Source organism: Theropithecus gelada, chromosome 3 (genome assembly GCF_003255815.1).
Source record: "Theropithecus gelada isolate Dixy chromosome 3, Tgel_1.0, whole genome shotgun sequence".
Lineage (NCBI taxonomy): Eukaryota > Metazoa > Chordata > Mammalia > Primates > Cercopithecidae > Theropithecus > Theropithecus gelada.
This window is the reverse complement of record NC_037670.1, coordinates 110,631,430-110,658,176: the sequence shown is the minus strand read 5'-3', so window position 1 is coordinate 110,658,176 and position 26,747 is coordinate 110,631,430. Positions and strand designations below refer to the sequence as shown.

At 34.9% G+C, this 26,747-nt stretch overlaps 1 protein-coding gene across 2 annotated transcripts in view; it reads left to right on the top strand.

Moving 5' to 3' along the window:
* Positions 1-26,747, top strand: part of VPS50 (VPS50, EARP/GARPII complex subunit) — a 119,918-nt gene that overhangs the window by 83,812 nt on the left and 9,359 nt on the right. For both annotated transcript variants that reach the window (XM_025378811.1, XM_025378810.1), the window contains 5 exons: positions 8,053-8,174; positions 16,159-16,239; positions 23,734-23,882; positions 24,984-25,080; positions 26,146-26,304. In XM_025378811.1, the coding sequence (XP_025234596.1) occupies positions 8,053-8,174; positions 16,159-16,239; positions 23,734-23,882; positions 24,984-25,080; positions 26,146-26,304 (608 nt within the window). The remainder of the gene's footprint in view (positions 1-8,052; positions 8,175-16,158; positions 16,240-23,733; positions 23,883-24,983; positions 25,081-26,145; positions 26,305-26,747) is intronic.

Here is a 26,747-nt window from a genome sequence, read left to right as displayed (position 1 = left end):
TATAGAACAAATTCCTATAAATGCTTCCTCTAGCTGGATGAAAGAGTATATACATTTCCAGTTTTGATGGACATTCTCAATTTACCAATGAGGTTACTAACGAGCTTACTAACAGAGTTCTGTTAGTTTACTCATTCATCAACAGTATTTGAGGGTAGCTCTTTTCTTAGTCTCAGCAACACTGTATATCCTCCAGCTTTGGGTCCTTGCTAGTCTGATAGGTTAAAAATGCCATCTCATTCAAAAATGTGTTTAATTATGAGTGAATTGAAGCATCTTTTCATATGCTTAAAAGACATTTCTATTTACTTGCGAACTACTTATATCCACTGCTCATTTTTGTGTAATAAGGAAATTATAGGTTTTAATTTCAACATTAAGGAAATCAGTTCCTTTTTTGCCATGTATATTGCATCCATCAGTTTTAGTCCAACAGATTTTTTGTTTTTTTGAGTCACTACTTTGTTTCCAGCTAGCTGTTGGAGATACAGTCATGAAGAAACCATAGTCTTTCTACTTAAGGAACCCAACAAGGGAAATAGCATACAAATAAAAAAATTTACAGTGTGTTGTTATAAGCATAAATAAACAGAAAAGAGGCGAGAGAAAGAATGATGATTAATTTTCCTTTTTGGGTGGGAAGTGAAAGGACTGATTCACTGTGGGGACTGACACCCTAATTGAGTTTGAAAGATGAATAAGTTCTCATAGATGAAGAAGTTGGTAAAGGCATTTTGGACAGAAAGAACATGTGCAAGACATGATGTATTCAGAGACCCCAGTAGTCTAGTATGCTGGAATGTAAGAAACATGATGGAGGCTGGAGGCAGAAGCAGGGGAGACGTGACGAGAAAGATGGGCAAGAACCGATTATCAGAAGGCCTCATAGACTGTCCTATGCAGCTTGGACATAAGCGCCTTCAGGGATTTCTAACAGGGGAGATACCCCAGCAGATTTGTTGTTTTTAAAAAAGTGTAAATAAGGGATTGACTTTGGCTAAGGGGAAACTGGAGAAGGTCAAAGACTGGATGGCAGACTGTTGAAGTCTCCCAGGCAAGGGATGATGAGGACATAAGCCTGGATATGGATGGCAGTGGCCATTGTAATAGAGAGAAGGGCAGATTAGAGAGATTTTAGAAATACAACAGACAGAATCGGTGAATCAGTGATGAGCGATCACTCAAATTTTAGGATTGTGCGATTAACTAGTGATAATGTCAGAAATGAAAAAGGAAAGATGAGAGGAAGACCAAGTTTGCAGAGCTGATGATAGGGTAGACTTTGGACGTATAGAGGTACCTCTGGGACGTTTAAGTAGAAATAGTCTATAGGTAGTTACATAGATGGATGTGGAGGTCAGGAGAAAAAAGATGATCAGGATACATAATTTGAGTCATTGTTATAAAATAGTTAAAACCGTGATAGTGGATGAGTTTATCTTGGCAGAGGCTCTTAACCTTTTGAGTTCATAAAAAATCAGACAGAAGTTCTACTACCCTTCCTACACACAAAAATGTATAACACAAGATAGCTGAGTGTGGAAACCTAGGAAACAGTAGTGGATATGGATATATTAGAAGGGCAAACACAAGATCAGACAGTGAAGGAGGTCATGAATGAACAGCAGAAAGGCAGGAGAAAAATTAGGAGGTGAAGTAGAAGTCTTGAAAACCAAGGCGTGAGAGCCTGTGAAGAAGAAAGAAGAACTGTGCTTTATTGTTTTATTCATCTTTTATGGTGATCTAGCCTTTGATTTTTAAATTTTGGCACGCACCAGAATCACCTAGAGGGCTTGTTAAAACACAGATTGCTGGCTGGGTTTGGTGGCTCACACCTGTAATCCCAGTACTTTGGGAGGCCAAGGCAGATGGATCACTTAAGGTCAGGAGTTTGAGAGCAGCCTGGCCAACATGGCAAAACCCTGTCTTTCCTAAAAATACAAAAATTAGCCAGATGTGGTAGGGCACTCCTGTAATCCCACATACTTGGGAGGCTGAGGCATGAGAATGGCTTGAACCCAGGAGGCAGAGGTTGCAGTGAGCCAGGGTTGCAGCAAGCTGAGATTGCACCACTGTACTCCAGCCTGGGTGACAGGGCAAGACTCTGTCTCAAATAAACAAACAAAACACAGATTGCTGTCCCCCACTCCCAGAGTATCTGATTCAGTAGCTCTAGGGTATAATCTGAGAATGAGCATCTTTAACAAGTTTCCAAGTAATGTTGATGCAGCTGGTCTAGGGACCACACTTTGAGAACCTTTGGTTCCTTTCTGTTATTTTCCTAATTGAAATGTAAAACAATGTGTATTTAACGGGAAAATTCTTGACTGCATAATTAAAATGGTAGCTTCTTTTGTTTTTTTTTGAATATAAGTTGTTTTTAAAGTATCCTTGTTTCAGATATTTGGATAAAATTAGAGTTCAATGAAGTCATAGTGTAGTCTTACAGAAGTATCACAATACTTTTTTATGTGTTTTAAAATTTTAAAACCATGTTTTATGATTAAGTTATCTTTTAAGCAAACAATACTTTCATATGTAATGTTTAAGAAAAAAGTTTCTCATTCTCTTTAAACTACATGCTAGTATTTCTGTTTATAATCATATTATAATAATGATATAATTATATCATTAATATACTATAATTAATATACATTATATAGTATATATAATATATACATTAATATAATAGTATGTAGATAATATATACACTATACTATATATTATATATATGCTACTATATATACTATATGTAGTATAATATATATACTATACTAATATATATACTATATATTATCTACATACTAATACTATAAGATAATACTATGAGATAACATATATTTAGATGTTATTTACATGAATTTATATTTTTAACATTTAAAAATATTTTCTGAATTGCTACCTGTATGTACAGCCTTATCTTTTGAGAGCATAATCCTAAAAGCACCATCCCTCAGTACGTGTCACAAGAAAATGACATTGGAGATTTGGGGGACTAAGATATAATATTTAAAAAATAAAACTGGTAGCCAGGCACTTAGGTAATGGACTTGTTAATTTTTTACTCTGGTCTTCACTTCATTATTCAGTACCTTTTTCTGAATTGTCCAAGCTGAACCAACTTTCCTTTCCTTTATGCCTCCTTTATAGCTTTTCCAGTTTGTCTTATGTGCTATTATGGCTTTATATGCCATTTATATTCATTGATGGTTTCTTAAATTAGTGTACTGAAATAAGAATAATGACTATTCTTCCGACTCAGAATCTGTTCCTGCTTGTGTCCCATCAGGTTATAAACTCCAATAGATGAGAGCCTTAAATCATTTTTGTAGCATCTATATGTGGCACCTGGCCAAGTGCTTTTTACTTTTGTAGGAACCCAATAGATGTTGGACTGATAAACCTTAATTTTTAAAATCTTCAATATAGGAGAAACCCATTTTCTCTCTTGTCATATCCACAATGGGAAAAATTTCTCCCCCGTATTTCCAGCATTGTTATGGAACTCCTACACTCTTTTACAAATGACACTATACAAACAACATCAGTTCTCTTTTCCAGGAGTTTCCATTTAAAATAATTTCTTTGAAAATGTGTAAGTTTAATAGAGTAAAATACAATATATTTAAGAAAATATTTATTTTTATAAGTTTATATATATATATAGCAAAAGTAGAAAAGCAAGAGAAAAAATGATACACACAAGGTACTGCCCATTTCCCTGAATCCTAGCCCTGTGAAATCTTGGGTCAGAGGCCAAGAACATTTCTTTATCACTATATATCATTCAAGAGCACAATATCCACCAGGTGCAAAGAACATATCTTTCTCATTCCTTTTTTTGGAAGATGCCAATATCGTATTCCTTTTCCTCTAAATATATAATCAGATATAGTCACAGAAAAAAAAAAAAACAATAAATTAAACTTCTGCATTTACATACTTGCTAATGTATTTGAAGCATTCAAGTGTGGTAACCATACTTCTCTCTGTGTCTCCCACTGATGAGTTGGCTAAGGCAGGCCCACTATTCATTCTCTTGTTTCTAGTTCTTGTACATGCTGCTACTTGGTTGGTTTCTTTGCCAGTCCCTCTGTGTATCTCTTCCTCATGGTTTAGTTATTTCCCAGAAAAGACTGATAAGAAGTAAATGTTTGAATTCGTGTCAGTCTGAAAAATGTCTTTTTTTTTTTCTCTTTCACTTGAATGACAATTTAGCTATGAATAGACTTGTAGATTAAAAATTATTTTCTTCTGAACTGGAACTTCTAGCATTCTATTGTGTTGCAGATGAATTTCTCTCTCTGTCTGAAAGGTTTTAATGTTTTTTTCCTTGATGCAGAATTTTATGTTGATGTGTCTAGGTATGATTTCTTTTTCAGTAAGTGTGTTTGATAGTTTGTGGACTCTTGATCTGAAGACTCCTGTGTTCCTCAGCTATTACTGACACTAGTATGTCTTTGATAATTTCCACCTTTGTATTTTCTTTGTTCTCTCTTTTTAAAACAATTTCCTCCATTACTAAAATTGGTCCTTTATATCTGTTTTCTCAAATGTTTCCCACAGTATTGTCTTTTACTATACCTTTTAGGAGACTTAATTTAACTTTTTATTTTAAACATTATATTTTTACCTTTAAGAAGTCTTTTATATTCTCTTTTTTTGATAATCTTTTATTATTGAGTTCTACATAATTATTATATTTCTGTTTTTAGCTTGAATTATTCTGTTTTGTTTGGGATCAACTTTTCTTTTTATTTTCACACTCTGAGTTTTCTTTGTGTGCCTGGTGATTTTTGATTATCTATTTAGATTTAAAATGGAAGGCTTACATAGCCATTGTGGGTTTCTTGTGAGTAATTAGAACTATGTTCGAGCTGGCTCTTTCTCTTCAGTAGAAATTCTGACTGGGAACTTCGTGTGAAATAGGAGAGGGCTTGGGTAGATTTACTGGCAGTCTTTATGGGGACGGATCCTCTAAATCCCAGAATTAGGTAGAAGCCTTAGCTTTTCAGTTGTTTTTTTTTTTTTTTTTTTTTTTAAGTTTGTTTGCCCCCCCGTCTTTTTTTTTTTCCTCTCGGTTTGTTTATCATTTCTTTCTTTTTCTTTTCTTTTTTTTTTTTTTTTGAGACGGAGTCTTGCTCTGTCGCCCAGGCTGGAGTGCAGTGGTGCATCTCCGCTCAATGCAAGCTCCGCCTCCAGGGTTCATGCCATTCTCCTGCCTCAGCCTCCCGCATAGCTGGGACTACAGGCGCCCGCCACCACGCCCGGCTAATTTTTTGTATTTTTTTTTTTTTTTTAGTTGAGACGGGGTTTCACTGTGTTAGCCAGGATGGTCTCGATCTCCTGACCTTGTGATCCGCCCATCTCAGCCTCCCAAACTTCTGGGATTACAGGCGTGAGCCACCGCGCCTGGCCTATCGTTTCTTTTAGAGAGGAACCCTAAGGGTTTCTATTTTGTTTTGTGGGTAAATTCTAGCAGCCTACACCTCTAACTGCTGGAGAGGAGAGGGGAATAGTGGTGGTGCTGGGGAATGTAGACTGATAACAGCTTGTCCCATGTGAACCTGTAGCTTGATCCTTTTTCAGCCCCGTTTCTCACTCCTACCATTCCAGCTTGATTCTAAGTAGTTACTGTCCTAGTGAATAGCTTCCACCTCCTTTGTGGCCCTCTTATGGTTTTATTGGCTTCTTATGTTTTTCCATCAACCTGTTCCTATCTACTGTCTGTCATCTAGAACAGACGTTTTGAGATGTCAAATGTTTTGAGCTGCTGGCTACTTGTTTTTGTAAATAAAGTTTTATTGGCACACCCATGCTCATTTGTTTGCATATTGTCTTTCTGGAGCTGCTTTTGTGCTACATTGGCATAGTTGAGCAGTTGAAACAGAAGACAGCAGAGCTAAATAGTTACCACAGAGACTGTGTGATATGCAAAGCCTAAACTATCTACTCTTGGGTCCTTTACAGGAAAAATTTGCCAATCTCTGGTCTAGAAATGTTTTGACATTTTTCATTTTCTTGTGCTCAAACCTACCAGCCTCACCTTCTCACCCTCTTCATAGATAAGTAATTAATTCATTGTAATGTTCTCTTTTAATTCAGTAAGATCTGAGGAGGCATATAAGCCTCCTCAAGCCTCCAAATGTCTACTGTCTGCCTGTTCTGTCCTCTTGAACTGGAAAGACAGAGTCCTCATTCTTATACTCTGTAATATACTGATGGTCTGCTTATTGATTATTGTCTTCCATGTATGACCTTTTGAGGTGCAACAGCCAGGACTGTGTGTAATTCCTTGTTCCTTAATACAAGGCCAAGTATACAGTAAGCCTTCACAACATGTTTGTTGAATGAATAAATTAATATTCTTATGTTTGAATTTTCTTTTCAAGGTGGTGAGGAACAGCTATTTTTTTTTCTTCTGAATACACATGTAAAATTCCTTTACCTATTAATAATTCATTTTTATATCCTTTTTCAAGATTAGGTGTATAAACAATGGTTAATCTTATCGGGAATGGAGAGGACCTCGTGTTCGAGAGGCATGCCAGCCTACTTATTTGCATTCTACCTCTTTCTACTTTTTCATGTTTGTTTTTTTTTTAACTGAGTAATGCAATATATTATTTTTTCTTCACAACGTTGCATTATTTTATATGTTAACAAGTTGTGGCTTAAGTAACCATATGTTTTGTAGCTGAGGAACTACCTGCATAATGATCCAGAGTGTTTTAGGAACAGTATATTTCAAATATTTTTCAAATGTGATTTTTCAAGAAAATGTCTGACTGTGTGAAATGATTGCAAAGGATGATTGTGAAACAGAAGAATTTTAAAATAGGAATAAGAATAAAATCTTAGTTGAGTAGTTTTTACTGTGTTTTGATGTATATTTTTGTTTGTGTTTCTCTTCTCGACCATCTGACTATTATTTAAAATCATTTCCCACATAAATTAAGAACGACGTACTAAGTTCTTAAAGAAATGATTTTGATAGTAGACATTTCCATTGGAGTACATTTGTCATTTCTTGTACTGCAGTGAATGTGTTTTCTCTTGAGTCATGGTGTCTTTAATAGTACCAATTTAAAATGATAGCAGTACGTGAAGTAGAGTCAGCACCTGAATTACTGGCTTATTTGGAAATTAAGTAAATGGCCTCTTTTAAGATCTTCTGCAGAAGAAAGTATAGAGCATTTTTAGTAGATATGTTTCTTTTCCTATTATTTCCCATAAAAAAGAAACAGAATTGGGGACTTGTAGTTATTTGTTATTTGATTCATCCCATCTCTCTTGAACTCTTCCAATACATTAGCAAGTTTGTAAATGCAGAAGTTTAATTTATTGTGTTTTTTTTTCTGTGACTATATCTGATTATATATTTAGAGGAAATGGAATGAGATATTGGCATCTTCCAAAAGAAGGAATGAGAAAGATATGTTCTTTTCACCTTGTGGATATTGAGCTCTTGAATGATACAGTGATAAAGAAATGTTCTTGGCCTCTGACCCAAGATTTCACAGGGCTAGGATTCGGGAGAATGGGCAGTACCTTGTGTGTATCATTTTTCCTCTTGCTTTTCTACTTTTGCTATATATGTATAAGCTTATGAAAAATAAATATTTTATTAAATATATTGTATTTTACTCTATTAAGCTTACACATTTTCAAAGAAATTATTTTAAATTGAAACTCCTAGAAAAGAGAATCAATGTTGTTTGTACAGTATCATTTGTAGAAGAGTGTAGGAGTTCCATAAAAATCTGGGAAACAGTAAAATGTAGTCAGTGGAAAATATCATTGTAGTATTTACATTAGTATTCTTCAGTATAATTTTCCAAGATGATGGAACTATTCGTAATCTGTGCTGTCCCATACAATAGCCATTAGCCACATGAAACTACTGAGTACTTGAGACATGGCTACTGTGAAGGAGTGCAATGTTTCTTTATATTTAAATATTTTAGTACAGTAATTTTATTGTCCTTTTGTAATTATAGACTAACATTTTAATTTTGTTCTACTTAATTTTTGATTCTTTTTTCTTTCCAGGAAAATATATGCAGATGATGAACATTCTTAAGCCAATTGCCTTTGATGTTATTCATTTCATGTCTCAACTATTTGATTATTACTTGTATGCAATATATACCTTTTTTGGTCGGAATGATTCAGTAAGTCCACCTTTAGAGGGAAAAAATTTTTCTTCTAAAATTTATTTTATAAATGTCAAAGTTTTTTGTTCTCTTTGTAGAAGATACACAAATAACATTATTTTGGGAAATGCATAAAAAACAAAATTATTGATACCAGCTTTCTGTCTGCCTTATTGCCTTACTTTTATATTAATTTTAAGCTTTCGTATGCTAAACACATTCAACTTTTTGGAAGAAAAAGTGCAATGTCTGTTTCTAACTTTGACATGTTTTGGCAATGAAAAATGTACAGATTGCTTTATTTAAATCTGGCTCCATGTAAAATACAAAACAGTAAATGAGACATTTTAAATATTGGCTAACAACCTTAGCAGTCACTAGTACATCTAAAAGATAATGAAAAATATTTATTAAAATAATTGAAAATCTGAACTGAGCCATCTACCTGCCATAGAATTAATGTTTTTCTGCACCTCCTTTTTGCGTTTCCAAAACTGTTATTGAGTATATCTTTTTCTACTACTCACAGAAAATAACACAATATTAGGCAAGTAACTAATTTGATACTTTAAAATTAATTATGTGATTTGCATAGATGTTTGACAGTTTTCTGTGTAAAAACATTCCATTGAGTCCTATGAATATAATACTAGTTATATTTCACATCTTTTTAAAAATGTAAATTTCAATGTATAACTACATTCATTATATAAATATTTATAACCTTGCTGTGATCACAAGTATGTCAAAGACATAATCATTTTATATAGGACCCGAATTTCTGGGGTTCTTAATTCTGAAAAATATTTCTTAGAAAGAATGCTAATATGACCAGTGACAAAATGTTGCTGCAGAATTTATGTACTATAAAGTATGTATTAATTCATCACCCTGAATTTGGAAACTCACTAAATATTAATCAAGGAAGACCTTGTAGAGTTTTAGCTAATTGTCAGAATGTTTTAGTCTTGTAGGTGAGCCTTACTTTGTCTTTTGGGCCATGCCTCTAGACCAGTCCTGTCTAAGAAATTTCATAATAGTAGAAACATTCTGTATTAGCAATGTCCGGTATGGTAACCACTAGCCACACATGGCTGTTGAGCACTTGAAATATGTATGACTAGTGACTTAGGAACTGAATTCTTAATTGTGTCTAATTTTAGTTAATTTACCTTTAAATATAAATAGCCACATGTGACTACTATCATATGGGACAGAACAGTTCCAGAACACATTATTGATAAGGTGTGTTAAAATAAGATCTTTCTGAAACTTTTGGGAACCAAATGGTTTTGGTTGTGATTTCCCAGCTGATTATATACTGACACAGAATTTTTTCAGAATGGCATTCTCTAGTACCCCAGAAATTTAGCAAAGTATAGTTACTTATTGTAAAATATATTGCATATTTGATTTAAGATTTGTTATGAACACAGTATTCTGATATTTTACATTTAAACCATTTTTAATTCTGTAAGACTCAGTAAGAGCTATTTAATTACACTGAAACAAAGAAAATCTATACATAAATAGAACAAATAAGCACATGCATGTGTATAATATTGAAGTGGTAGTTTTTAATTTCCTAAGAGAATAAGCTTTTCAGGCCCATTAGAAATCATAGAAGTTTTCATACTCATAAAAATAAACAAATACTCCAAATTTACCCTATTAAGTGTTGAATCTTAGTGGTACCAGGGGAGGGGGAATCAGGTAACGTGTAGAATGGGAAGAACAGGTTATATGGTTGTATCTGCTTCTCTGTCAAAAGAAAGGGACTTGTGTGAGAGAATTTAGATGGATGCTTCTTGTGGAAAAATAAGCATCTTTTTCTCAGGGGTTCTGGCTTCTAGAAATCATTGGTTGGGGACACAGTATATACATTAGTCCAAAGGATTCCTCCTATTAATACTATTTCCTCCAGAAACTCCTGCTATTAACTGAACTGGTTATTACCTACTTCCTCATGCTCTATTTTATATCTGATCCATTGGATTCTATTATAATAATGTTATTCATAGTATTGCTTTATCTTGCCTTGTCCCCAGCTTTCCATTGTTCACCTCTTAAGTTATGTTTTCTTTGGTCTTTCTGGTTCACATTTTTTTGTGAAGACCATCTGTAACTTACTTAAAACAGTAGTAAACACATAGTAGACACTCATGGTGTATGGATTGATCTTCTAATTATTTGCCATTCCAGTAAATCTTATGAACATTCTTATTTGACAACAGTTTGTGAGCCTCGTTTAAGGTTACCTTTCATTAGTAAAACTGTTTCTTTGTAGAGAGCCTATAAATAGGTATCTGTATATTTAAGAAATGAATTAACTTCCAATTCCAGGTATGACAGACTAAAACCTTTCTAGATAATATTTCCTGCAGAAAACAACTATAAAATCTGAATGTTATAGAAAAGGCAACTATTTGAAGACACTGGAGAGTAAACAGAAGCAGCAAATAGACTCTGGTGAGGGGTCCATGCTAGTCTGCAGATGGGAGAAAGGGGAGCTATGAAAATAAATTTTATCCCCGTGGCTTTTTAGCTCAGGGCTAAGTGCAGTCCATGTGGCCCACGGGTAGAGACAAGCACAGGAAGACCTGAAGTTTTTATGGACTGGAGAATCGGAAAAGTGGAGCCAGAAAACTGGAAACACTAAAAATAGTAGAGGAGGCTCAAAAGAAAAAAATCCTGAGAGGGGATTTCCAAATTCAGTCCACCTATATCTCAGACTGTGAAATATGTGATTCCATGATCCATGATTACATGGAACAAACTGACTGCAGCTCAGTGAAAGAAAAAAATATAAACAGAGACCAAAGCTGCTGCACAAGAGACAGTTTATAGTTAAAGCCCAGCCAAGAAACTTATGTACTGAAAACAAAGGAAATGATGTTTATGGGAGAAAAATGACAGTATCCAGAATCTCCAGAATGAAATCGGTGATGTAATCTAACTTTATGTAACAGACACAGCACCAAATCAATCTAGTTTAACTCTAAGATACTGGAACCAAGGGATAAGGATTTTAAATGGGCTTTTATCACTGTCTTCAATGAATTAAAACAAAATATATTTTATATGCTTGAACATCTCAGCAGAGAAATAGTAAATTCTGGTAGTGACAATAATAATAAAAAAAAAGGAAATCCTAGAAATGAAAAATATAATTTCAAAAACAACAAAAAAGTTTACTCTATATACTTAATAGCCAAATGGACATGACAGAAGAAAGAATATGTGAACATAAAGATAATCAAAATTATTCAAAGTGAAAAGCGTAAAAAAGGATTGAAAGGAAAAAAATCTCACAGACGTTTGATTATATCACATGGTAAAACATACATGTGATTGGAATACTAGATGGAGAAGAAGAGAGAGAGAATGAGTCAGAAAAAATATTTGAAAAAACATTGGCCAAAATTTTGCAGCTACAAGGTGCTAAATGAACAGCGAGAAGAGGAAGCATAAAGAAATGTACAGCGGAGTACCTATGATGAAAATTTTTCTTGAAAAACATAGTAGATATATTATATAAAAGGGACCAATAATCTGATTAACAGCTGACTTCCCATTAAAAGGCTATGGGGGCTTTTTGTACCTTGAAGGTACAAAAGAAAAAGAAATACTGTCTATTCAGAATTTTATATCCAGTAAAAACATCATTTGAGAAATGAAAGTGAAATTAAGATACTTTTAGATTAAAAGAACAAAAAACTAAGAGAATTTGTCACAAGGGACATATAAAAATTCCTAAGGGAAGTTAATGAGACTGAAGGGGAATGATAACACATGAAAACCTAGATCCTCAGAAACGAGTGAAGAGCATTGGTAATGGAATCTACCTGTGGAAATTCAAAGATAATTTTTTCTTTTTCCACTTACTTTCTTTATAAACCACAGGGCTGTTTAACAGTGAAATCATAGCATAGTCTTCCTGGAGTTCATAATACATGTAGATGTATTACATTTAAAAACTATAACAAAGTATGTGGGGAGGGTGTGGACGTATAAGATTGCAAGATTTCTGTATATTAGTAGAGCAGTGATGAATATCATAATCCATAGGACAACCATGAAACATAATACAAATAACTTTAACTCTTTAGCTAACAGGAATATTAAAGTAGAAATCTAAAAATATATTTATATAATTACAAAAGGCAGGAAAGGAAGAACCAAGGAGGGAAAATAGAGATAAAATATAACAGTAGGTGCAAACTCAACTAATCATTGCATTAGATGATAATGGACTAAACTCTCAAATGGCAGAGATTGTCAGAATGGATTAAAAACAAAGTCCACACTAAAAAACAAAAAGACGTACTTTAAATATAAAAAAGAGGCTGGACAGGGTGGTTCAGACTTGTAATCCCAGCACTTTGGGAGGCTGAGGTGGGAGGATTGCTTGAGCCCAGAAGTTCGAGACCAGACTGGAAAATTTGGTGAAACCCAGTCTCTACTAAAAAGACAAAAATTAGCCAAATGTGATGGCTTGCACGTGTAGTCCCAGTTACTCAGGATGCTGAGGCAGGAGGATTGCTTGAGCTCTGGAGGTCGAGGCTGCAGTGAGCTGTGATCACACCACTGCACTCCAGCCTGGGGACAGAGCGAGACCCTGTCTCCAGAAAAAAAAAAAAACAACCAACCAAACAAAAAAAAAACCCAAACAATTGTGCTGAAGATCCTAACCTTTGTCATAAGATAAGAAATATAAGGCATATGGATTGGAAAAGAAGTTAAGTTGTCCTTAATTGCAGATGGCATGGCAAACCCTAAGGAATCCACAAATAAGCTTCTAGAACTAATAAATAATTTAGCAAACTGCTAGAATATAAAGTCAGTATACAGAAATCAATAATCCAGTTTGAAAATGAAAAAAATTTTTAAAAAGCTTTACTTACAGTAACATCAAAATTTTTTAAGAAATTTAACAGATAACTTGATAGGTTTGTACACTGAAAATATTAAATCATTAGAAAGGGAATTAAAGGCTATGTAAATAAATAATGAGATACACCATGTGCATATATTAGAAAACTCAGTGTTGTAAAGGTGGCAGTCTTCCCCAAATCTGTAGGTTCAGTACAATCCCAATCAAAACTATAACAAGTTTTTTTTTTTTCAAGAAATTTAGAAGTTTATTTTAAAATTGATACAAAAAGCCAAAGATTCATAATGGCCAAAACATTTTTGAAGAACAGAGTTAGAGGATTTTTATACCTGACTTCACAAAGACTTAATCCAGAGCTACAGTTGTTGATAAAGTATGGTACTGGCCTAACAGTAGATCAGTGCAACAGAAATAGACACACTTACATGGTCAATTGATTTTTAAAAATGGCACTAAGGTAGTTCATTAGAGAAAATAGTTTTTTTAGCAAATGGTGTGGGTACACTTGGATATAAGTACGAAAAGAAAAACAAAGCCTCAATCCCCCTTCTTCATACCATACACAAGAATATAAACATTGTTTATAAGACCTAAAGAAGTTCCAAAACTATGAAACGTCTAGAAAAAACTAGGAGAAAATCTTTGTGACATTTGGGTTAGGCATATGCTGCTTTGAAAAGACACAAAAAGCATGAAGCATAAAAGAAAATATTGATAAAATGGGCTTCCTCATGGTTAACAACGTTTGCTAAAGAGGCAGAAATACGAAAAGTCAAGTGAGACCAGGAGAAAATTTTGCAAACCATATGGAGAAAGGCCGTGTTCACACAAAGTATAAACAACTCTTATAGCTCAAAAAGAAAACAACTCACTTAAAAAATGGGAAGAGATTTTATCGAGTATCTGCACTGCAAAAGAAGATATGAGAATGGCTAATTAGCACACGAGAAGATGTTTGACATCCTGTCATCAGAGAAGTGCATGTTAAAAGCAATTGCAATACGTCTGTGCAACCACTAGAATGGCTAGTTTAAAAGCACTGACAGTATTAAGAATTGGCAAGTTTGTGGAGTCTTTTAGTCTGCTCCAACTTCCGTAGCAAAATAGTGTAGACTTGGCTGCTAAAGAACGGAAATTTATTTCTCAGAGTTCTGGAGGCTGGAAGTCCAAGATCAAGGTGGTGGCCAATTCTTTTTCTGGTGGGGGGCACCCTTTCTGGCTAGCAGATGGTTGCTTTCTGCCTGTGTCTTCACATGGCCTTTCCTTTGATCACGTGGAAGGAGATAGTAAACTCTCTAGTGTCTCTTCTTAAAATGTCATGAATCCCATCATACCAGGGACCCACCCTCATGACCTAATCTAAAACTGATTTTATCTCCCAAAAGCCCCATCTCCAAATGCTATCACATTAGGGGTTAGGGCATCAACGTGCATTTTGAGGGAAAACACATTTAGTCCGTGACATGGAACAACTAGAATTCACATACATTGTGTGTGGAAATGAAAACAGTATAGCTACTTTAGAAAACAATGTGGAAGTACCACATTGTTAAAAACATATTTAGTATATTAATTAGAAAGTCCATTTCTAGTTATTTACCCAAGAGAAGGGAAAATAATATGTGTCCAGAAAAGGACACACACATGAATGTTCATAGTGACATTATTCAAATAGCCTAAACCTGGAACCCAAACGTTAGTTGACCGAATAAGTAAACTGAACAAGAGATTGTACTGTATCCATACTACTAAATACAATGAAGCAATAAAACACTACAAAATACCACCAGACCCAACACAGATGAATCTCAAAAGCATTCTAAGTAAAACACATCAAACACAGAAGATTATATACTATGTGAATCCATTTATATGAAATTTTAGAAAAGGCAAAAACTACAGTGAGAGAAAGCAGGTCAGTGGTTAAGGGTGAGGGAAGGGGATAAGGGCAAAGGGTATGAGGACATTTTTAAGGGTGAGAAAACTCTATCTTTTTATGGTGCTGGTTGCAAGATTGTATGCAATTACCAAATTCATCAAACTATACTTAAAAAGATTGAATGTAATTTATATATAAATAATACCTTAATGAAAAGAGAAGAAAAATGGATTAATGAAGTTTATAAAACCTAGAGAAAATAAAAGGTATTACATATCATAAAATTAGCATATAAAATCAGTTCATGTTTTGTTGCACAGTGTTATGGCACAACTATTTTCACTTAAGACTCTCTGACACATGTAAATAATTTCTCATTCTTGTGTCTCAAATGGGAGAAGAAGAGGAATAATAAATGTTCATGTATGCTTGTGTGTGTGTATATAGTCACATAGTCATACATACATAATTTCTGACTATGTTAATGACATACATTTTATAGCTTACTCTTAATAATGTTTTAAATTTATTGGCTCATAGAGAACATTGTAACATTTTTCCAAATGCCTTTAACTATGTATGATTACCTCTAAATTACCTTTATTTTCATCAATGGAATCATCACACAGGGAGCTGACTAACTGGCTTTTCATGTCTTATTCTTACTCTTCTCAGTTATGCTCTTGTGAAGGTTTTTATAAATGCTTTGGCTTTGTTGTAGTGAATAGATTTCTATCTATACTGTGAAATGTTTACCAAGCCTAATAGAAAATTGTATTGATTTTTGAATGAGGATTTAAGCTATCACTAATTTGTATAAGAAAAATAAATGAGCAAAAAATATAAATAACTTTATGTTGTTATGCTGCTACATGAACACAGCACAGCATATCTTACATACAACAGAGTATAATATCTTTATCTAAAATCTCAAGTTTTACAACTAAACATAATGACTCTTGAGAAAGAAATTCTGGAGAACTCTCTTGATAATTCTTAAGATTGATACTTGTTAGTGTGTCCTGTGAATGCACACAGGTAAATGTTTCTTTGGTTCCCTTGAGATTTGACTCCTTTGCTTGATGTATTAGAATTTGTAAATGCAATTTGGAAACCCTCTGAAGGCTAAGTATCTGAGTGAAAACTCATCAAATACCTTGGTTAATTTGAAGATGTAACATTTGCAAGATGATCTCTAGAATGATGTAACAAGCCTTTTTCTTTTTCAGTTGGAATCCACAGGACTCGGCCTTAGTAGTAGTAGACTAAGAACAACTCTAAACAGAATACAAGAAAGCCTTATTGATCTAGTAAGTAATGGATTGGAATATATTCTTTTGGATTATATAAAATGCAAATTAGCTATTCAATCAGTTTTGTATAAATGTGTCTATATGTATATTGAGTAGCGGAGTCCTCAGAATTAAATGAGTACATATAGGAAGTAAAACAGATTGCTTATAGTCTGATCAGAGAAAAACTAGTATACATAAAAGAATATGATATTGGTCATATGTCTAGCACAAGTTCAAAGAAAAGAAAGTTTATGTGAAAAACTAATATCAGAGGAGGACTAAAGGAAGAAGTGACACTTGTGCTAGACTTCGAAGACCAGGCTTAGGATTAATGGGAAAGGGAAAAGTCTTTAAATTAAGGTACACAGGGTGAGCAAGGGCCTTGAGGTGGGTGCAGTACGAAGTTTGACAGATCTTAGGATTGGGACACTGGTATATGCTGCAAAGTTAGGTTGCATTGAGTGTTTGGGACACTTTATAAATGGCTTTGAAATTCAAGGAGAAAGTTTGGGTTTAGTTGCTGTGTAGTAGGGAGCCCGGTTTTTGACTATCATCATAGGATGAAGTGCATGTTTTAAGAAGACAGGTTAGAGAGCAGCACAGGGTTGACCTCCTGTAGTGTTCCAGCTAACATAAGCATTTAAAATGAGAAAAACTTTCTCATGGTTGGTCACTGTAGCCCGAAGTTTATGTTGTTTAGATGTTTCTCCACATCTATTTTAACCCCAGGCTTCTCTGAATTTTCCTTTATTCCTTCAACCTAACACAAACAAGCGATCATTTTCCTCATTTTTCATAAGCTCTACATTATGTGCATACTTCTGTTATTGAAGCTTTTTATAAAGCCATGATTATTCTTTTAAGGAATACTTATTGTAACAATTGGTATATGCCAGGCATTGTTATAGAGCTGGGAATTCATCAGTGCACAGAAGAGATATTTCCTGTCTTGGAACTTGTATTTTATTGGAGCAGAGAGACAAACAAATGTATAACATAGTGTCAGATACTCATTGAATACTAAGACAAAACTGAAGCAGTGATAGGATGGGGATCTTGAGCAGAGCTGCGAATAAAGTGAGTGAGGCATGTGCTGATATCTCAGGTGAGCGCTGTTTGGGCAGAAGAAATAACTGGTATCCTTCTCTCTTAACATTTGGAGATCCTTTTACCCAACATATTTTTAAAAATATAGTCATATCACTTACCTTGGCACATAGCATTGCTTCAGTAAATGTTCATAGAGTAGATGAATATACTCCAGTCCCTCAGTTTCTTGTTTCTTGGCATAACTTGGCTTGTTTCCTTGGTTATGATATTTGTTTAATCCTTGATCTTCAATTTCAGAGTCAAGGCTCCTTATTTGACCCAGCCTTTTTGTTTCTCTTTTTTCTTTTCTTTTTTGTTTTTAGTCTTTGTTTTGTAAAATCCACTGGTCTCAGCCCCACTTGCAGTTTTCTGTGTTTCAATTTTGATTCTTCTTATTCGATACTTAAGTATAACCTTGAGCATCAAATCTTATTCTCCAGATCTTATTCCACAGCTAAAGTTTTTCTTGTTTCTGACTGAAAGGCCCAAGATTAATGGGCCAAATTTTACCACTAGAGCCATTCACCCTGGCATTTCTGTGTCATTCCTGCTAGCTACTGTCTTGTGATCATCAAACTCCAGTTCTAGATTTGACCCTTAAGATGTGGATTTCTGCTTCAGAAATTGCCACATAGTGTATAATGATTACTCATACTGATAAACATTGGTTTGTTATTTTAGAAAATGTATTTGTCATTTATTAGAACTTGCTTGATCTCAGGATTTTTTTTTTTTTTTTGGAGACGGAGTCTCGCTCTGTCGCCCAGGCTGGAGTGCAGTGGCCGGATCTCAGCTCACTGCAAGCTCCGCCTCCCGGGTTTACACTATTCTCCTGCCTCAGCCTCCCGAGTAGCTGGGACTACAGGCGCCCGCCACCTCACCCGGCTAGTTTTTTGTATTTTTTAGTAGAGACGGGGTTTCACCGTGTTAGCCAGGATGGTCTCGATCTCCTGACCTCATGATCCACTCGTCTCGGCCTCCCAAATCTCAGGATTTTTAAAGCTGGTATGTATTAATTTTCTTCACTTCATTAATTTGCATTTACATTGGCAGAATGCATTAATTGATTTCTTGCTACTCAATGCATTCTTTGGCTACTGAAATAATTTATAGCTTAGTCAATCTGAAACCAACTAGATGGAAGTAATATTTTTCCTTGTATTTCTCTTGCATGTCACTTAAAATCTTAATGAATACTTTTTTGGTAATTTTATTTTCTCCATATAGATATTCTAAGTTTTACTTCTCTTTAAGCTGTAAAAGGCAAAATAGAATCATTGTGGTCTTAAAAATGCTGCCTGAAATAATTTATCATATAAATTCAGTGTAAACTAAGAAAATTTGTTTGTCACATCAAATAAAAGTTTAAGAAAAGTTGTCTAATAGGAAAAGTAAGAAAGGAAGCTGGTATAGGTGATAGTGACAGCAGGAAGGTGAATTTTTAGTAACCCATTTGGTTATGCTAACTAAATTGTTTGCTTTAAGACCTTTAGCCAACTTATTTATTCATTTATTATTTATTTACTTATGAGACAGAGCCTTACTCTGTCACCCAGGCTGGAGTGCAGTGGCAAGATCTCGGCTCACTGCAACCTCCACCTCCCAGGTTCAAGAGATTCTCCGGCCTCAGCCTTCCCGAGTAGCTGTAATTACAGGCTGTCACCACCACGCCTGGCTAGTTTTTATATTTTTAGTAGAGATGGGTTCGCCATGTTGGCTGGGCTGGTCTTGAACTTCTGACCTCAGGTGATCCTCCTGCCTCGGCCTCCCAAAGTGCTGGGATTACAGGCGTGAGCCACTGCACCGGGGCCTTTAGCCAACTTTAAATTTTTGATAATAATAAATTTGTCCAGAAAAATTCATAAATATGAATTCTCTTTGTAGTAGCACATTGGTGGTAGGAAAGGTTAAAAAATGTGACTCTCACAGTGAGAATAAAGGTGGTTAAGGTTTCATTTTTCAGTCTTTAAAGGGTTATAGCCTTTACTTACTGCACTCTTGTAAACTGAAAAAGCCAGTTTAGCAGCTTTTTATTTAAGTGTGCAGTAAGCACATACCATTTATTTATGTCAGCTTGACATTTTCGTAACTCTCTTGTTCTCTTCAAGCGTATTTTCCTAAATATAAACACAGAACTTTAGTCTTTAAGCAAATAATTATCATAAATTTTATGCCTCAAATGCCAGGCATACAACTGGGAACAAAGGAAGGTATTTTAATGAAAGCCTTTTGAAGTGGGGGCAACAATTCCAGTGATCTTCTAAAGAATGCTTTTGTGAAAGAGCTCCCTGAGTAGAAGGGAACTCAATGCATTTGTGTTGGAGGCATTAAGGAGGTAGTTAGGTAAATGCTTTTGGCTCCTTTTGTCATATGAAAGATAACTGTATTCTCTCAGACTATAGATATACCCTCTCCTTGCCTTCCATTATTTTCTAGAGCCACCTCCCTGTTCTATCCCTAATTAACTAGTTAGTACCTAAATTCAAAGAAACTTTTAGTTTTATAGATATATTGTGTATATGATATCTAATCCGAAAGAGTGAAATTTAAAATTAACTGCTATTATAAGTGTTTGGTATTCATGGAGATCCTTGAGCTATTTTGAGTTTGAGATTATACAATATTGTCAGAAAATTCATATTAGATTTAGCTTAATTATACACTATTTTAAAAGCAGAAGTGTTTGATGCTTAGAAGGAGTTTTGTTATACTGTTGGAGTATAATCTTCCAAGATTTTACTCATAGAAGGAAACTTATCTGTGCTCATTTAACCTGTACAGCATTCATACATACCTAGTAACCATAAGCTTCTGCTTGAACATCTCAAGTGATGTTTTTTTGAGAACTAATAACCACCCAAAGCAGCCCTGCTTGCCTTACATCTGCCTGGTAGAATGTGCTTTGTTATAATGTAACCAAATATGCTTATCTCTTGAACTATTTTCTCTTATTTCTATCTCTACTTCTTTTGGATCACTTTAAGTAGCCTAGCCATTTTGCCCAAGTGAGTCCTTTCTTCTCCCAGTTCCTTTATTCGTTTTTCATGTTTCAGAGTTTTACATCTCCTCATCATTCTTTGACTTGTTCTGAAATAGTTATTTACAACTCTGAACTAAGAAGAAAATTGAGAACACTATAAGAGGTATTGGAAGCAGACAGAAAACGAGCTATGTGATGAGGGTGCAGGATGAGATACAAGATAGTTGGATAGCTATCTTTATTACTAATTCATTCAACAATACATATTGCATGCCTAGGTACTTTGTGGTAGACTGATGGCCCCCAGAGTGGAGGAGGTAGTTAAGGAATAAATGAAGATCTAATTTAACGTTAGATTGTGTTGAGAGCAATGAAGAAGTTAGGTGAAAAGTACAGAGAGAGAAAGGGTGTAATGTTATTTGGGCAGTTAAGAGAAGATCCCTCTAGGAAGGACCACTGAAGCAGATCCCTAAAGGAAATAGGAGCGTGAGCCACCCTTATTCAACAAATGTTTATTTAGTGTCTGTTTGTTGAACACTCTATATGGTGCCAAGCACTATTCCAGGAATTAAGGATACAATTGTAGGGGAAGGTGGGGAAGCCAGACAAAACTCCCTACCCATGTAGAGTTTATTTTCTAGTAGGGGGAAGATAATTTGGGAAACAGTGTTTTAGGCTAGAGTTAGTTGTAAACAGGTAATATCATGGTAACATGTTTAGACTTTTTCCTGGAAGGAATGGATTAAGGCTTTAAAACCAGGGAGTGTTATGATCACATCTCTATTTGAGAAAGTTCACATCAGTATTGTTGAAAAATCAGTCAGTTAACTGTATGGAAACTGGCATAGAAATAGGAGAAGCTAGAGACAGAGCTCTCTATTCATGGGCTTTTAGAATAGTCCAGTCAAGACTGCTAAGGAACCTGTGACCTGTTTAAATAGTAATATCAGGAAGGAACAAATGAGAGGTGTCTGTTTAGGCATGTTTTAGTGATTAGTGATTGATTGGATGTGGAAGGTGAAGAAGAAGGGGAGTCGTGAATGACTTTAAGGTTCCTTACTTGTTTCTTATCAATAACTACCAGAATTAAATAGGATAGACAACCAATTGGTGCCAAACAGTATTTAATTTTGTAAAAATTTTTTCTCCTTTTTTTTTTTTTTTCTGCTGGAGTAGGGTTATTTCCTTTTTAGAGGGAAATGAATGATGGAGATATGACATTAATTAACTTGCATGGATCCATGATCCTGCTTCTCCCTAGAGGAAGCACAGTTATTCTCAAACTAACTTTTAAATGCTAATTGAGTAATTAGAGATTGAAAAGAGACACTGTCTTTAGGAGAAGATAGGAAATGAAAAAAAAGATAAAGAATTAAACCATTTTCTAACTTGAAAGGTTTTATAAATTTTATTTGCATTTTGCTAAATTTATAGGAGTAAATTATATGTATGCATTTGATGTCTCATTTATTCATATGGAAAATAATTGGAGATTCGTTACTATAAAGTTGCTTTAAAAAGTAATCTGGCTTTATATATTGTACACTATTAGATGTGTTTACATCCAGTTTTGTGCTAAATTTTCTTTGAGGTTCTTTTAAAGCTATTTTGCATTTAAACATTTAGTTTTGCTATCTGCCTACTCATATGTTCTCACCTTTAAACTCCATAATAGAGATAACCATGGAGTGTTTTCCACACTGAAAGTAGTACATAAACTGCAGGGGTTGTATTATATAATGTTTAGCATCTCTTCTAACTCTGTCATTCTATGGTTCAATCAACATTTTAAAACTTTGAGTGGGGGCAGGGGTTAACTTGTATTCAGGTTAACTTTAAAAAACATAGCTGCACTTTTGTACTATGAGCTATTGCTTAACTTACATAGCTTTTATTCTACTTTTTTTCTTTTTGTAAATTTCTCTCATGAAATTTTTTTTCAAAATGTAATGAATGGAGTTTGTTGCCATGTCAGTACTGCAAAACTCTATACTTAAACTAAAAGTATAATGAACATTTGTAATTCAAGCTCATTGTTATTAGAAATATATTTGGTTATAAAAGTTCTTAATGACCTTCACAGTGAAGTGACTCTGGATTATACTGTCATCAGTAACATTAAGATTCCTACAGTCTCACTGCCTTGACCTCTCTCCTTTGTGCCCCAGAAAACAATAATTAAAAGTCTCTTTCTCTGACGTGTAATGCGGCAACTATTCAAATAACTATTATGATGATGTCAGTATTCTAAACAGCCTTCTTTCATGTTCTCTGTACAAAGGGAAACTTATTCACTGAAATAAGTTTATATTAAGTTAAATATTGAAATATTTGGAGTGATTGGTAACTCTTGAGCTGGCAGTCTTCTGGTACTCTGTCAGCTCCTCCAGGTAGCCAGCCTTGTGCATCTTTACCCATGATCTCAAGATATTCCCACCCTCTTGGCAAAAAAAGATGGCCAGTGTGCCTGTGAGTTGAAGTGTGTTTTTGTTTTTTTAACTGTTTGCTAAGAGCTTAGTAAAAAATGAGTCCCTTGCTATGTATTGAGGTGAAGTTGAGTAAGTGTATCTTTGAAACTCTTCCTTTGCCAACCTGTTTGTTTACAATATAGGGTATGTTTATATGAAGTCAAAGAATGTACATAACTCATATCCAAGGCACTCTTTGCCTGGCATCAGAATACCTAGAAAGGTAAATTAGTAATGAGAAGATTTCTAGTGAGTATATCATCAGACGAAAGTAAAACTGAGAAATTTGAAGTCTGATGAGTTTTCCTGACCACAAATTAGACTGTATCACTCCTATTGACTACATGGCTGTATACCTGAATCAGTGGTTCTCTCCTGGACAGTGCTGAAGGGCCTGGCACATCCTGCTTCCTGGGTATCCCTTTCCTTTGTTCACATTGACCATCTTCCTTCTTATCAGTAGTCTGTCCCCAGATATATACAATACATTTGGCTCTGTTCCAGTTTATAACTTCATTCTAGTCCTGCCTCCTTGAGATTATATACCAAGGTAAACTTCATTAAAATTTAGGTGCGAGATGGTTAATCAAACCATAATTTTGGATTTTATCAGTGTGGTTCTCAAGGAGTAATCATATTTCTCTCATTTACAAGTTCTTGAGGGCCATCTCACTATTGTTGCTATGAAACATCTGTCAATTCATAAAGAGTCCTTGTGTTGACAGACTTTAGGTCATGCACAGATGGTAGCATTTAGATTTGGATGATATTATATAGGCTCATTGTCAATTAGGATTAAAAAGAAGGTTCCAATAGTTACAAAACATGACAGCAGGATAAAAAGAACGGAATCTAAATGTAATTAACGTATGCCCCAAGAGTATTTTAATTTTAATTCTAGTTATGTCAAAATCACGTGATTTATTACTGTTAGATTTGTTATTCCAGGTTATATATGTATTGTATTTTCAGGAAGTTTCTGCTGATCCTACTGCCACACTCACAGCAGCAGAAGAAAGAAAGGAGAAGGTGCCAAGTCCACACCTCAGTCACCTGGTGGTTTTGACATCTGGGGATACATTGTATGGGTTGGCAGAAAGAGTTGTAGCCACGGAATCCTTGTAAGTTGTTCAAAACAGTTGCATTGCCATTAAATATTTAAGAAAGTTTATAAAAGTAAGCATTGTTTAATTAGACTTCTAGTTAGCTGCATACATCTACCACTTCTAAATGTCACTTATATGTTTCTGACAAGTATATTCTAACACAGATTACCAATTGATTTTTTAAACTGCATGGTTGGTTTTTCAGTTATAGAAATGGAAAGAAGGAAATCTTTTAATTTTCAGTCTTTAACAACATGATCCATGCTTTAAGTATAGCTTTAGGAAGCGTTATACTATGCTTCATATTTTCCTATTGATGACTCATGATCCTAGGAGAAGCTGTAATTGCATTGTCAATTTAGTGCTAAGTATAATTGACCCTTGACATCAATAAGAATGCTTCCTGACCTTTATAAATCCCCAGAGTTATTAATACAATTAACGCATATAACTTCTGCATTTCTATAAAATGTAGTCCAATATAACGTAAGAGTTTTTGCATTAATAACAAAAAGCAGAAAAAGACAGTGCCTGGATGCAGTGCATCTGCAGGCAGTAGTCCAGGCTCCTTCACCAGCCCACTGACTCCCATTCCTGTATCCAGCCTCTGGCACCTGTCGTTCATTTGTGATACTCAGCCAAGTTACAGTTTGCTGCCTATTAGAAATGTTGGGGTTACTTCTGAAAAGTGGCAGATATTAAAAGTGTCAGATATTAAATCTGAGATTTCAAGAGTCTGTTGTATATAACTGAATGAGATCTTTAAAAGAAATCCTTTAAAAAATACCCTTGTGTTCTTTTTTCAACCTGCTACTCTGGGCTCACATCTTACATTTGAAGCACATGACCCTACACCTCATCGTAAGCTGCTTGGCTCCTTTGAAGTTGCTTTTCTTTCTCTTAAACTTCCATTCAGTCATAAACTCAGCATTATTTATTGTGTAGATTATAAATGAACATGTCAAGTGGTATTACAGGGTCATCCACTAAAGTGGAAAGTAATTTTTATTGTTAAAGTTTTGCTCAGAAATGTTAAAAAAAATACTTATATGAAAACATGACAGGCTCTAAATCCTACACAATTTGTTTACACAGTGGGTTATTTATTCCCTTTAGGGTATTCTTGGCTGAACAGTTTGAGTTCCTTCAGCCGCATCTGGATGCTGTGATGCCTGCAGTCAAAAAGCCCTTTCTTCAGCAGTTCTATTCTCAGGTCAGATATCGTCTTGTATGTCATTTCAACTGTGAGCAAGATAGGACACAGATTATTTAGATTTGTTTGTTTGTTTGTTTAACTAGAAGTCAGTCTTGAAAACCCAGGAGAGCCAGATAGAGTGTTCATTTATTCACTCATGAATTCCTGTGTTAAATACATACTATTGAGCACCTCATGTAACTTTTAGACTAGTGAGAGAGAAAGCACCAGTTAAAACTATTAAAATAAAGCATGATAAGTACTGTGGTAAGGGGAAAGTGCCATGAGGGTATTTAACCCAGAGTGGAGGACAGGAGAGGTTCTGGGTGGGAGAAGGTTATCCAGAAAGGCTATCTAGAGGAAGTGATGTTTAAACTGGACCAGCAAGGTAGAGAGGGTGAATGAGGGATGGGTTCTAGACAAAGGGAATGGCATATGTGAAGACCCGTGAGAAAGAACATGGTGCATGCGAACAGCTGAGGAAAGCTCGTTGGAGTAGGGAGGAGGTCTGGGAATGAGAAAGATGGCTGGGGCAATCAGCAGGAGCCACTGGCATATAAAGCACCCTGCTTCAGGAGTTGGACTTCATTTGGAGGGCATGGAAGCTCCTGGAGGGTTTGAAACAGGTGAGTGGCATGGCTGGATTTGTGTTTTAGAAAGAGTTTTCTGGGGGCATTGTGAAGAAAGAACTGTAGACAGCAGTCCTAGAGACAGGAAAACTGATTTGAAGGCTGCTACAGCATTGCAGGGGAGAGATGGTGGAATCCTGACATCATGTAATGGCAGTGGAAATGGAGAGAAGTAGAAGAATTTGAGAAGTAATTGCTAGGCTCCATGAAGAGCTCTAGTTCTTTTACAGTTGCAGTGTCAATGGCTTCAAGTTTATTGAATGTCTCAAAATTATGTTTTGAGTAAGGCCTTTGCCCTCACTCAAATATTTAAAATATTTTTGTAATTTAAATCTCCAAATATATAGTGTTTTATTTTCAGATATGATATATACTGGAAACAGGGGCAAGTATTCTTTATCAATATGATACTTTTAGAAAATAATTGTTTCCATTTCTGTGAAATTTATTTCAGACAGTCTCAACTGCCAGTGAACTACGCAAACCAATTTACTGGATTGTGGCTGGTAAAGCCCTTGATTATGAACAGATGCTGCTCCTCATGGCTAATGTGAAATGGGATGTAAAAGAAATTATGTCACAGCACAACATATATGTAGATGCACTATTAAAGGCAAGTGTTCTGGGAAACACCTTTGCTAAAGATCAATCTACTAAGAGAAGTGTTCCTTTATTGCAGTTGCTCTAAAATAGTTAGATTATAGTTATTACCACATTTCTAGCATTGTGGTATTAAAGACCCTGAATTGAAATAGGCTTATTTTCTGAATTTGTCTTCTATTAGATCTAAGAATACATCATAGACTTTTTTAGCTTTGTTCACTAGTTTCCCATTTTGAATTGTTGTATGTCGTGGCTGACTTTCATATTATGTAATCTCAGTAGCCATCACTATAATGACAAGAAGATATTTCAGTTTAATTAGAAATTATTTCTGTAGTTTAGCATAATATTCATTAGCAAGAGACCATGCTTCTGATTATTCCGAGTAGAAAATCACACTACTTTTGCAGTGTGTCATACAAACACCTCTTTGGAGTCAGTGACCTGTGTGTA